Source organism: Lagopus leucura, unplaced genomic scaffold (genome assembly GCF_019238085.1).
Source record: "Lagopus leucura isolate 7727_CA_CO unplaced genomic scaffold, USGS_WTPT01 35047-0_obj-0_obj, whole genome shotgun sequence".
In the NCBI taxonomy this organism is placed as follows: domain Eukaryota; kingdom Metazoa; phylum Chordata; class Aves; order Galliformes; family Phasianidae; genus Lagopus; species Lagopus leucura.
In genome coordinates, this window is record NW_024964125.1 from 34,884 (window position 1) to 48,449 (window position 13,566).

The 13,566-nt window shown below is 54.7% G+C and overlaps 1 protein-coding gene across 4 annotated transcripts in view; it reads left to right on the forward strand.

The window, feature by feature from the left end:
* The first annotated feature begins 3,447 nt into the window (after positions 1-3,447).
* The window catches only part of PLEKHO1 (pleckstrin homology domain containing O1), a 15,969-nt gene continuing 5,850 nt past the window's right edge, over positions 3,448-13,566 (forward strand). For 2 of the 4 annotated variants that reach the window (XM_042891855.1, XM_042891856.1), the window contains exons 1-5: positions 3,459-3,731; positions 4,407-4,553; positions 10,807-10,947; positions 11,903-12,007; positions 13,052-13,153. In XM_042891855.1, coding sequence (XP_042747789.1) covers positions 3,705-3,731; positions 4,407-4,553; positions 10,807-10,947; positions 11,903-12,007; positions 13,052-13,153 — 522 coding nt within the window. In that variant the 5' untranslated portion in view covers positions 3,459-3,704. Of the gene's footprint in view, positions 3,732-4,406; positions 4,554-10,806; positions 10,948-11,902; positions 12,008-13,051; positions 13,154-13,566 lie in introns of all 4 variants that reach the window. The other 2 variants (XM_042891857.1, XM_042891854.1) reach the window with 2 other exon arrangements.

Here is a 13,566-nt window from a genome sequence, read left to right on the forward strand (position 1 = left end):
ACAAGCCAGAGAATTTCTGCACCTCACATGTGATGCCTGCTGAAGCTGAGGTGTGGATTAGGAATTTCTTTTTAACTTCACTCCGGTGCTCGAATGCAACATGCTGCAATTTTTAGCCTCTGGATTTCTGCTCTTGGCTCTTCTAAGGCTTCCTGCTGTGCCAGTGGTTGCATAGGGTGTAACCAGGGGTGGACACAGGGGAATTAATTTGCCTTCTGGTGAGTGCATAGCTCTCTGATGGGGAAGCAGCAGCTCCCAGGGACTGTCTCAGCAAGGAAAGGCTGTAACTTGGGCCTGGGGCATCGTGAACCTAAACCAGGAGCCCCCAGTCCTGCAGTCAACCTGAGCCCTTAGACCCCAAATGTGTCCTGAGGAGAGGTGAGGAGCCACAGCCCCATAGGGAGCACAGCTCCTCCCCACCCAGCTGACCCTTCTAGACAACAGTGCTGTAATTATCTGGAGACAAGGAAAAACACATGCTCTAATTAAACTCAATCCATCTCCTAAGCAGCAGTTTCACACTTGATATCCAGAGGCAAAATGATCCAAGGGACGAGAGGAGTGTTAAATACATAAATAAGCCAAGAGTGTTTGTTGTGCTGCTTTTGCAGTAGGAAGATATTTTGGTATTTGTCACTGAATCAACACATCATAGGGGAGCAGAGCAGCAGCATCAGGGCTGAGCAGAGCAAATGGGACATACAGCAGGAAGGACACAGGCACAAACGGAGACCTTGACCCCACACAGGGGTTGCACTGCAGAACCAGTCATCTTCGTTTTACAGTGCTGTCATTGAGTGCTTCTGCTGCTGCCGTGCCTCCTGCACCCAAGGGCTGCTCCCATCCCGGGGCCACGCGCTGCATTTTGCTGTGGGGAGGCCCACGGAGCTGCTCCTGAGGGACCCCGTGCCAAACGCACCACTGCTGGCAGTGCAAACGGAAACAAAGTGTCCCGGCACACAGACTGCACAGAGGCCGTCAAAACCACGGGTCAGGTTGGTGAGCAGCTGGTAAAGGCCGCGGTTCCTCCATTAGCCCTTGCGGTGTCACTGGGCGCCGTGCGTGCGTCCCTGGGCTGAGCAGGAGCACAGCTCTCAGGCTGGCTGTGGGCAGGACAGGAATGGGGAAGGGGCCGAGGACGTGCCAGGGGGCCGTCACCATGCAGGACATCTCTGTGCACGTGCCGCCCTGCAGACACAGCACAGCCACCCATCCCTGCCCACTTTATGCGCGGGTGCAGGAGCTGGACTCCCTCCTATCTCCCTTCCGTGCGAGCTGTTGATGTTTTCAGCTCTGAATCACTGTTCACATCCCATCCCAACATGAGTCACTGCCGTGGGCTGGAGCAGCCAGCTGCACCCCTGGACTTTTCCAAAGCAGCCTGAGGATTTTTGGGAGCATCCTTAGCATTCCTGGGAGCATCTTGAGGATTTTGGCTTAAATCCTCAGTTCCACCTCCTTGCACTGAGTGTGATGTCAAATGCTTTTTTTTTTTTTTTTTTTTTTTTTTTTTTCCCCAAAGCCCCTTTTACACCACCAGGACACCAGGATGCAGTGAAGGGATGCGCATTAGGATCCACCCCAGCGGACCTGAATTAAAGGAGGTTAATTGTTATTGAACTGCAAATTGGTTTAAAAATACATATATACACATACATGGGGCCTCTCCCTTGGAGATGTCCAGCCCCGTGTGGACGCGGGGCTCAGCAACAGCTCTGGGTGAGACCCTGTGCCCCTCACCTGGCACTGCTCTCATCCCCAGGGCCGGATCCCTGCTCTGCAGTGCTGTGCTGCCCACCTTCAGACACGCAGCACTCAGTGACAAATGCACTGAAATAGGGAAGTGATAATGGAGCATACAGCACTTCCTAACGCCTCGCCAAAACTGCTGAAAACTCGTCAGAGGAAACTAGAAAAGGGAACTGAGGCACTTTGAAAACAACATCCAGCCTGGGGCCGAGCCCTGCAGATGAAGGGCTGCCCGGGTCCTGCAAGGCGGCCAGCCCTGAAGCCATCCCCACCCTGAGCTCCTCTGAGCGCAGATCTGTGCCAGCTGGTGGCTTGTTGCTGTCTGCCGTGGCAGAGAACTGCCAGTGACACGAAGCTGGGAGGGATGATTGCCACCACAGAAGGCTGTGCTGCCATCCTGCAAGACCTGGGCAGGCCAAGAATTGAGGGGAGAGGGACCTGATGAGGTTCAATAAGAACAGGTGTAGGTCGTTCACCGGGGGACGGACAACCCGTACAGCAGTACAGCTGGGGGGCTTAGCTGCTGGAACGAGCTCTGCAGAAAAGGACCCAGGAGTCCCAAATGACCAACAGTTGACCAACGGACCACCAATGATTGACCATGAGACAGTAGTGTGCCCTTGTGGCAGGAAGACCAATGGGACATGGGCTGCACTGCCCAGAGTGTGGCCAGCAGACGAGGGGGCTTCTCCTCCCCTCCGGTCTGTCCTGAGGAGACCACAACTGGAGCATTGGCGCAGTGCTGGGCTCCCCAGTTCAGAGCAGGCTGGGAATGGCTTGGAGAGTCCAGCGGAAGGCTGCAGAGAGGGCAGGGGCTGGAGCACCTCCTGATGGGGACGGTCTGAGGGCCTGAGGCTGTTTGCCTGGAGGAGAGAAGGCTGAGAGGGCAGCTGAACGGTGCAGACCAATATTTGGAGGGTGGGGACAAGGAGCACAGGGCTGGACTTGGTTTGGTGGTGCCCAGCATCAGAACAAAGTGCACTGGGTGCAGACCGGAGCCCAGGAATTTCACCTGAACGTGAGAAGGAATTTCAGTGCTGTGAGGGTGGCAGCGCCCTGTCACTGCTGCTCAGAGGTGGAAAGTCTCCCTCTCTGGAGAGACGCAAACCCACCTGGATGCCTGGATGCAGCATCCTCTGTGCATTCATCTCTGTGCGGAGCCGGGAGTGCTGCACAGACGGCTGGGGCAGGGGGCTGTCACCACCAGCACCAATGGATCCCGTGAGCAGCAGTGATCAATCCATTTATCTTATCCACCTCTTCCTAACAGGGCTGTTTCTCTCTTACTGTTTTGTTGTTGTTTTTTTTTTCCTTGTTCTTTTTTACACATCTCTCTAAACCCATTGGTATTCCCACACTGAGAGTTCAGGACCTGCTCAAATATGGTGGAGGAGAACAAGTGGAAACGATTTTTTGTGCCATGCATTCCCTCAGTTCAGGGAAGGCCTCGACCTTTTTTTTTCTGGTCAGTGCTGGGCACAGACCCTTCCCCCCACCTTCCTTTCTTCTCCCCCTATTTCCAAATCCTCAGCCACCTCAAACCCTCCCTGTGCCATGGGCCGCTTCCCCCCGCTGCGGAAGGGGCCGGGACACGGCACCCCGCTGCCCCACATGCAGACACAGACAGTGAGTCAGAAACAAAGAAGAAAAACCCTCGTGGGCTGCGATTCGCCCTTTCTGGTGAACTCCAGACGTCATACGCACACGGCTATAGATGGAGCTCGGGAGCCCAGGCCAGCCCAGTGCGAGCCCACGAGAGCTCCGCGATGGTGGCGGTGGCGGGGGACGCGGTGGCTGCGTGGCCGAGGACGCGTCACCGGGGCCGGCTGTAACGGGAGAGCGCCCGTGAGCCGCAAAGGGCGAGGACAGAGCGGAGGGGCCCCGTTCTCTCCCGGGGAGGAGCCCCTCGGAGCCCTCCCTGCCCTTCTCCCTCCAGCTCAGCGCCGCGAGGAACGATGAAAAAGAATAATTCGGTCAAACGGGTGAGTGGGATCGCTTCCGCTCAGGGGCAGGGTGGGCCGAGGGGGCTCCGGGCGCTGTGGGGAGGGGGCTCTGCTGCTTTCCAGTTGTGCCTAACAAGCAAGAAAAAACCCAACCGGATCTCAGCAAAACACGGGCCGGCACCCACCGCCCGCAGCCTCCCGTCCCCTGGATCCAACAGCAGATGCGATGCGCAGAGCTTTCCTTTCTGATCGCAAGGAAAGGACCGAACCGAGCGGCACCATCTCTGTGCTGCCGCCTCGGCTCCGTGCCGTGTGCTGTGCCCGCAGATCCTGTCTGCGCCCGTGGGGTTAATTAACCTTAAGCATCAGCCCTGCCGCGGATGTCGCCCTTGGGGTTAATTGCCGATGAAAGGCTCAGAAATGCCGTTTTCACTGCTGCGGAAAAAAAAATCCGTTAGGTAAAATCCTCGCCTGCTCTTCTTTGCGTGTTGTGCAAAGCGAATGGCAGCCCGGCAGCCGTTCTTATATAACGCGCGGGGCTCCATTCCTGCCCCGTTTCCCGTTGTTCCCGTTGTTGCCCCACGGCTGCAGAGCTGATGGAGCGCAGCTCGGCGAGCAGAGGGGCAGGGAAGGGGAGCGAAGGAGAGAGGGAGAGAACGGGAAGCGCGAATAACACCGTTTCCCTCCGTTTTCTTCCCTTTCTCTTTGTGTTAGGGGCAACAGGATGGAAACCAGCTATCTGCGCAGCCCGAGAAGGTTGGCTGGGTGCGGAAATTCTGCGGGAAAGGCATTTTTAGGGAAATCTGGAAAAACCGTTATGTGGTGTTGAAGGGAGATCAGCTTTACATCTCGGAGAAGGAGGTAGGCTCGGTGTCGTTTTCCTCTCCCTTCCCCCTTTCCTTCCTTTGCATATGAAACGCGCGTTGAGCCCCGACCCACCGCCCCGCACTGGGGGTGGGGAGCACAGGAACCGGCTCTCCAGCTGGGGTTCGCCAGCCCCCTGTGCTCTCATGGCTTCTGTCCCCGTCCCCAGTAAAGCAGGGAAATCCAGGCTCCCCCTGGAATCGTGCCCCCGCTGCTGATGGGCTGCCTGTAGGGTTTCTATGGGATTTAACAGGATGTGACTCACGGCAGCACCCGACTGTCCTCGCAAAGCCGTTCTTCTTCCTTTTCTCGGGATGCATCCATCAGGAAAGGATCCCCAGGCAGGAGCGCTCCTCCCTCCAGCCCCCCGTAGGAGCTGAGTTGTGCCCCAAGGGGGCACGGGGCTGCTTGGAGGCAGGACAGGTACATCGGGCAAAAAAAGACCCGTTTGGGTTTTGGTGGGCCCCCTCCCATGGCACCGTGGGGCTGGGGGCTGCTCAGAGCCGTGCCTGGCCCAACTTCATCCATGAGGATCTGGAGAGAGAGAGTGGTCCTGAGTGTAATTTGATTTAGAGGCTCATTGAAGAGCAGGGGGTCAGGGGCTGTCAGAGCACAGGAATACCTGAAAAGCATCTGGGAAACTCAGTCACGTGCTGGCACTGCACAGCTCACCCCTTGCGATCCTGTTGATGGGGAATTGGTGCTGCTGGCCTTCTGAGAGAGGCCAAGCCACAGGAGACTGAGGCTGCAGGCAGCTCAACCTATGATGAACCTGTAGGGAAGGGACCGTGGCCAAGCCAAGTGATGGTGGGGCTGCTCTGTGCTGTCCCACTTGGAACTGGTAGAAGGGCCCGAGAGAATCTGAGCAACGTACATTGGCTGTGGGGGCTGATGTAGGGGCTGTGGGATGTGGGACAGCGTCAGCAGAGTGTGTTGTGGTGGATGGAGAAGGCATGAAGGGCAGGACCAGAGCAGGGGCACTGCAGTCATTGCCCCATCCGGGGGAGCTGCCCTGTTCTTGGGGCAGCCGGGCCTGCAGGAGGCATGAATACAGGGATTGGTGGCAGTGGCCACGTGCTCCCCAAAAATCTGGGGGTTCTGAGTTCCAAACGGCCGCTGAGCAGCCACGGGGTGCCAGTGCCCAACACTTGGAGGTGTCCTGGGGAGTGTGTGTCTATTTCTTCATGAGAAAAATCTGGTGTGTGTGCAGCTGAAGCTGCCCCGTGGCTCTGCGCTGTGCATATGTGTGTGAAAGGCCATAAATAACATGCAGCAGAGACTGCCTATGTCTTTATATGGAAGAATCTGTGGTGGTGTAGCAATGTGGTTGTAGAGGTACATCTGACTGTGTGCATGTGCACCGAAGTGACTCCATGTGCCTTGGGAAGGGAGAAGCGGCCCGTGCCACTGCTTCCCGAGCTGCTCTGGGCACCTGGCTGAATGGAGAACGTGTGTATGTGCATAGCAGGACGTGTGTGTGTGTGTGTGTGTGTGTGTGTGTGTGCACGGGTGGAGGGCACATCTGTGTGAACTTGTGCATGGGCAGAGGGCGCACGAATGTGCCTGCGTGGATGTGTGTATGAGTGTGTATGTGCAGACGGTTCTGCTGCTTGTGCATGAACACATTTGCATGGATACATCCGGCGTGTGTGCACAGACAGGGCACATATGTGCTGTGTGTGCATGGACAGTGCGCATGTATGTCTTCATGGACATGTGTGGAGTGTGCATGGGTGTGTAGGGGTGTACACGGACAATTGTGTGTGTGCATGGACATTTGTTTTGTATGCATAGACAGAGAGCACACATGTGGGTATGCTCATGGACACGTCTGGTGTGTGCGTGGACAAAGGGCACATGTGTGTGTCTTGCCTGGTGTGTGCCAGGTGTGTGGATGGGCAGTTCTGATGCGTGTGTGCAAACATGAGTGGGCAGACAGAAGGCACATGTATGTGTGTGCAAGGATGTGTATGGCTGTGTCAGGGGTGTGCATGAACAATTCTGGTGTATCTGCGTGGATGGGTGTGCTGTGTGCGTGGACTGAGGGCACACGTATGTGTCTGCATGCACACGTGTGGGGTATGCGTGGGCATTCCAGGAGTGTGCATGGACAGTTCTTTGCTTGTGTGGACACGCGTGGTACGTGTGCACGGATGGAGGGACACGTGTGTGTGTGTGTATGTGTGTGCATGGAGGGACACGTGTGTATGTCTGCAGACAGACAGCACATGTATGTGTGTGCAAGGGCAGAGGGCACACGTGTGCATGGGGTGTGCATGGCCATGACACTGTATGTGCATGGACATATTTGCTTTGACTGCCCATTGCTCTGCTTTTCCAAGACTTTTTGCTCCAAGGCTGCCTGACTTCTAACAGTGAAGCAGCACAGTGAGCCACTCACACAGCAGCAGGTCCCCCTGCATAGATCTGTGCGTTCCACATCACATCCCCAGTACTGCAGTGCACTGGGATTGGCCCAGCAGAACAGGACAGAGGAGAACCTTTTAGTTCTTGACATGCCGCACTGTGCCCTGTGAGAACACACAACTGCTGCTGGGTGAGCGGTGCTCTGCTCTGCTCTCAACTTGTGGGTCACAGCCCGTGGGTTGAAGGGAATTGCACCGTGCAAACCTTGAGGAGCTGCGAGCAGAAATCTCTGACAGAAGTAGAATCCACCGGTGTCTGCAGCGTGAGCACAGAACACATCTCTACTCCAGCAAAAGACCAAAGCACTCCTCCATAAATTGTATTTGCTCCATCAAAACCCTTGGAGTGCAGTGAATGTAGATGGAGTTCCTACATTTAACCTTGGTGCTCCCATCAGCTCCTCTTGGGCTCAGGGCATGTGGGGAGTGGGGAAAGCAAGCTGTGAGCATCAGGTTCTCCGCAGGAGCTCGAAAGTCCCAGAGGCAGGCTGAGTCCTATGGGCTGGGTCACAGTGCAAATCTTGCTGCACTTGCATGGTACCTGCTGAGCATCCCAGCTTTTCCATCTGAGATCTGTGCTTGGCTCCAGTTTGTTCATTTCAGTTGGGAGAAGATGGACTGCATGATTTTGTCTCCTTGGCAGAAAGCAAGTCTGGAAGGAGAGGAAATACTTATTGTTGTATGATAGTCCTGGAGAATGCAGGCAGGGCTTAGGGCTGTGCTCTCACATAGGGCATCAGTGTGACCCGCCTCAGTACTCTTCCCTTCCCTTCCCTTCCCTTCCCTTCCCTTCCCTTCCCTTCCCTTCCCTTCCCTTCCCTTCCCTTCCCACACCAGACTGGAGCTGTGTGGCCATGTCTCTGTACAGAGGTCTGTGCCCCTGCTGCAGGCCAAACCCTGTGAACTTCTGCAAAAACCCCCTTCATTATTCAGCATTTGGTCACCAGCCAAAAAAAGCCTCGGAGCAGCAAACTGCTCTCTGTCGAGCAAAACCTCCTCGGTGTCATTCTTGCATTCCTCCCCTTCTGCTCTCCTCCATCCTGCCTCCTTCCCCCCTGCACACTTCTGGTGGTGGTTGTGATGCTCCCAGGCCCAGCGCTGGTGTTGCTTCCTGCCAGGAAGCCCAGCACTGTCCAGACAGCACGAACAGCACTGTGAAAATTACATTTTAATGAGGAAACGCTTCTCAGGGCTTCCTTAAGCCCTGGCTTGTTTGCTACCAACAGCGTCAGCTCAATTAGCACAAGAGCACTTGAAAAGTAGTCTGTTCTGCTGCTTGTGCAGTGCTGCACCAGTGAGCAATGCTTGGCAGGCCTGGAGCAGCTGTGCATGTGTGTGTGTGTGTTTGTATGTAAGTGTGTGTGTGTGTTTGTATGTAAGTCTGTGTGTGTGCACGTGTATTTGTGTGTGTGCATGTGCATGTATATGTGTGCATGGCTGTGTATGCTTGTGTGTGCATGTGTGTGCATGTACACATATGTGCATGTTTGCGTGCCTTTGTGTATTTACGTGTGCATATGCACGGATGTGTGCACATGTGTGCACGTGTGTATTTGTGTGTGTGCATCTGCATGTGAGCGTGTGTGCATGTGTGCACGTGGCCTTATGTTGTTCTGTGGGAGGTTGTGGTCGGACAGGAGGGAGCATTTCTTTGCTGAAGGGCTGTGAAGCACTGGCAGTGCTGCCCAGGAGAGAAATGGAGCTGCCATCTCCAGGGGGAACTGAAGAGACACGTGGATGTGGTGCTTATGGACATGGTTCAGGGTTGGCAGCGCTGGGACAGTGGTTGCACTTGGTGGTTTCAGAGTTCTTTTCCAACCGTAATGATTCAGTCTACGAATGTGTGTGTGCACAGCAACACCTGGGGCTCCCATGCGTGGTCCATATGTGCAGTGCATCCTGCACAGATACTGCCTGTAGGGAGGCTGCACAGCACGACATGCAGCAAGCAGCAGCGCTTAACCATCTCACGCACACGGCTCCCCTGAGCTTAGCTACAGTGCGTGGAAATGTCTGTCCTCTGCTGTGCGGTGGAGCTGCTGAGGAAGTGAAACTTTGCTCCGAGCTGGAGAGGAGAGGGCTGCCTGCTGCTGGCTGCAGCACTGCTGTGCTCTGCTGCTTGGTTTGGTCTCTGGTTGCGCCTGGAGCCACGTGGTCACCTCTTGGGTGTCTGGTGGACGCACCACACTCGGTGCCTTGTGATTTCCTGCAGCCTTCTGTGTGGGTTCTGAGCACAACTCAGCGGGGCACTGCTCTAAACAAATCCTCCAAACAAACCCAAAGGAAGGCAAACCTGAGGTCCTCTCCTCAGCTTTCAGAGCTGGAGAAATGTTAATTGCCCATGGTATCACCCAGGGGTTACGTTAACTACTTCAAGCCACGCTCAGGGGATGAAGGGTAGATGTCACATCTATGCATAAAGTCATAGAATCATTTGTTGGAAGGGAAGCTTTAAAGGTCATCTTGTCCAACTCCCCTGAAATGAATGTGTGCCCCAGCCCCAAAAGAGCAGTGAGGGGCTGAGCCTGCCCCTAATGACAGCCCAACACCATCCCTGTAGTGCTTGTGGATGTGGCCTGTGCCCAGTTCTCTGAGGTCTTAGCATCTCTATGGACACGTGGCAGTTTGATGGAGAGATGTTCTGCACCTCATGCAGGGCTGGGGAAGCTGGAGGTGCTCCTCCTGCAGAATGGCTGCTCCCAGGGACGAGGCTTTGGGCTCCCTGCAATCACGGCGTGGGCTCAGTGTGTGAGATAGGAGGGCTGGGGAGTCCCACTGACCTACATCTGTGAACATCTGGAGCGAGGACTGCTCACAGCTGGGCTCAGGGGATCGGCTTCTCCTGCCCTGCAGACAGGCAGAGCTAAATTCGGCCCAGATTCTTGGAAAGAGGTGGATTGCAGGATGGCACTGCAGCGAGAGGAAAGCTGATTAGAGATGCCCGGGGTGGACAGACAGATATGTATGGTGTGCTGCTCATAAAAGCCTATACACAGATTTCTGCTTTGAGCAGCAGTCAGAGTTTGCTTGCAGGCTTTGGGGCTGCACCCAGTGCTTGGGGACAACCTGGGGACCGATGCAACCACAGCCACTGAGCACGGCCATATGGCTCATCTCAGTTGGTTACAGCATTTTTGCCAGCCTCATTGTTTACACTGACTGAAAAATCGTGGAACATTCCTTCCCTGTCCCTGAAAACAAGGGCTGAAATATATACCAAAAGTGATGGAGTCCCTCCAAGGAATCACCCACCCCCAAAAGCAGCTGTCAGGCTCCAGCAATACCGTGGGGCTAAAAATAGGAAGCACTAATCTCTGTCCCTCCAGTGTTTGGAGTGCTGTCCCAGCAAAGCAGTGAGTGCTGTGGGACTGCCTCATGCACTGAGCAGCTGGAGATCCTCCCTGCAGGCAGCTCCTGTCCTCGCTGCTCGCACCAGTTCTGCTCTGTGGGGGGTGCGCAGGCACAGGGGCAGCACAGCCTCCCCTTTGGAGGTGGCAGAGGTGGTTTGCTGATTTGCTGGGGGTCCCAAAGAAATTCTGGAGAACAGCAGGAGCCAACCTTGGGGACCACAGTTTTCATTGTCCTTCTAAATACAACTCCTTCGTGCTCAGAAAGGCAAAGCTATCATGTGGGAAAGCTCTGTTTCTCCTCCAAATCCAAGCAGAGCACCACCAGATAGTGCTGCCTGTGTACTCGTGCCCTAGATGGATGATTCTTGCATCTCAGCACTTGCTCTGGGTGTGCATTATGCACCCAGGCACCCGCACCATTTGCACCTGCGCCTGCTGACGCCCACACAGTTCTCATTTCTTGTTATTTTGCAGGTAAAAGATGAAAAAAACGTGCAGGAAACGTTCGACCTGAGCGATTATGAGAAGTGCGAGGAGCTCAGGAAGTCCAAAAGCAGAAGCAAAAAGAACCACAGCAAATTTACCCTAGCTCACTCCAGGCAGCCTGGAAACATGGTAGGCAAGCACGCAGAAGGCCATCAGCCCCGGTTTGCTGCAGCTTCTGTGGATGGCACCGGGCAGTGAGAGCAGTGCAGGAGTACAGAGTGAGCTCCTGGTTTAACACGGCCCAGTCCTCACCTAGGGACTGCTAGCAGCAGTGAGAGCTGCAGGGAGGAGCGAGATCCCCGCTGCTGTAGGGCTGCTGTGCCCAGTGTGGCTGAGCATGCAGCTCTGGGTCCAAGCACTGACTTTGGGAAAGCAGAGATCAGGACATCTGCCACGAGATGGGACGGAGCTGTTGCACCCGACAGCTGCTGTTCTGCTGACTGCACTCTTTATTCCCTGGGGGGCTGAGGAAGGCAGGGATGCTGATGCTGCATGCCTGGATTTGGGCAAAGAGCTGCAGGGAATTTTTTCCAAGAGCACTGGAAAGCAAAATGGTGCCCAAATGGGGCACAGCTGTCAGGATGCAGGAGCCCCAGCGGCCTCAGCTCCTCGCAGACAGCGGCAGTCTCCATCTCACACCGTCTCTGGCACAAATGCACCCATGCACAGCCCTACACGTGCTCTGGGTTTGCAGTCCTCGTGCTGCTATTCCAGTGCAGTGGGCTTGTCCACCTCACACTGTGCTAAAGAGTGTATAACAGTGTGCTGTGCAGGAAGAAAGGAGAAGGGGAAAATGGAAAGTAGCCGCGCTGTCTTCCAGCAGCTTCAGCAGTGGAGACAATCAAACCAAAGGGTTGGAAGCCAGAACTCATTTTTGCTGAATATCTAGCTTATAAAACTTAGGCTGTGGATCCCCTATAGAAGCCATATTTTCAAAATTGCTCAGCCCTCAGCATGCACCTAAAATTGGGGGTGGCAGCAGATAGGTGGCACAGAGCAGCAGAAGCACGCGGTGGCCGAATGACCCTGGGTGGGGGGCAGCATCTGCACAGTGCGAGCACTGACCTCAGTTCCCTCCTTTTAGGCACCAAATCTCATCTTCCTGGCCGTGAGTCCAGAAGAGAAAGAGTCCTGGATTAATGCCCTCAACTCCGCCATCACTCGTGCTAAGAACCGCATCTTAGATGAGGTGAGCGGGGCACTGGGCCTTGCCTTTAATCCTGCATGAAACTTTCAGATCTCTGCAGCCCCAAACCCCTTTAGGGTGGGCTCTTCGGACCTCTGGGGCAATTTGAACCCCCAGACCTGAATTAATGGTTGAGAACTGGTGGTGTGTCTAATGCTGCCTTGCAGGGCTGCGGCACTGTGCTGGAATCAGAGCGAGCCTCTGGTTTAACATACCCAAATCTCCAGCTTCCCATGCTTTGGGGGGTTTCCTTCCATCCTTGGAGCTCAGCATGTTGTGTGCTCATGTTTGCAAAGGAGCTTTAAGCTGTGGAACTGAATTAAGGAATTAACTGAAAACCAAAATAGCCCTGTGCTATCTTCAGCCTAATGACATGGCACCATCTGTCACCCCCGCCCAGCCCATCCTCATCCCTCGCAGCCCTCCTCTCTGCTGCCAGAGCTGCAGTTTGGAAGTGTTGCAGCATTTCGCTGCTGTCTTGCATTCATGCTTCACACCAGCTACTTTTGATCTCAGATCCATCTCCTGCACACTCAGCTTGTTGCAATACAGGCAGCCCAGTGCTCTTGGCTCTTGTGGACAGCAACACAAATTTCTGCAGAGGAAGAACTGAGGGCATGGCACAGGGAGAGCTTTACAGCAGCAAGTAGCACATCAAAACAATGGGATGGACTGCTTGGAGGAGAAGTAGGAGCAGAAAGTGTTTACAAATAGATCCAACAGATAATAATAAGGAATGACTCCAGCAGATCCAAAGGGATGGAGCAAGGAGCTCTGATGTGGGTTGAGTCCCCACACCCCAGCGCAGGTCTCCTTGCAAAGGATCACACTGCATGCATCCCATGGATCCCAACCCCACAGACTGAAATACTGGAAAACCGCAAACTAAATCTGAGTGTGGGAGGTGGTCTTTGCAAGGCAGGATTCTAGCCAGCAGCCTTCGGGGCAAGAGCCTGGCCCATCGGCATGTGGAGAAGCTCTGCGTACGGCCAGGTCACAGGGAGGGGGAATCCTGGGTAGGTAAGTCATGCTTTGTCACCCCTTCAGGTCACTGTCGAAGAGGACAGCTACCTCGCCCACCCAACGCGGGACAGAGCAAAAATCCAGCACTCCAGACGCCCTCCGACACGGGGACACCTGATGGCTGTGGTATGTGTGGCAAACACCAGGCACCTGTTTGGGTAAAATTTCCTTTATCTGCTTCATGTGTCAGGAGGACCCAGTGCTTGAGCCCTGGCCATATCCTAAGAAGTAGGGCTCTCCTGGGCCATCAGACCTTTGTTCTTGTATTGTGCAAAGTGACAGATTGAAGCAAGCTTTCCTGATGCTGAAAATGAAATGCTCCTTCAGTGTCCTGATGCTGAATGGCCTGACAGCTGGGAACTTGGCACAGCTCATAGAACCACGGAATGGGTGGGGTGAAAGGGACATTAATGATCATAGAAGCATGGAATCACAACACGATTGTGTTGGAAGGGACTGTAAAGATCATAGAACCATGGAAATCACAACACTGTTGTGTTGGAAGGGACATTAATGATCATAGAACCATGGAATCACAA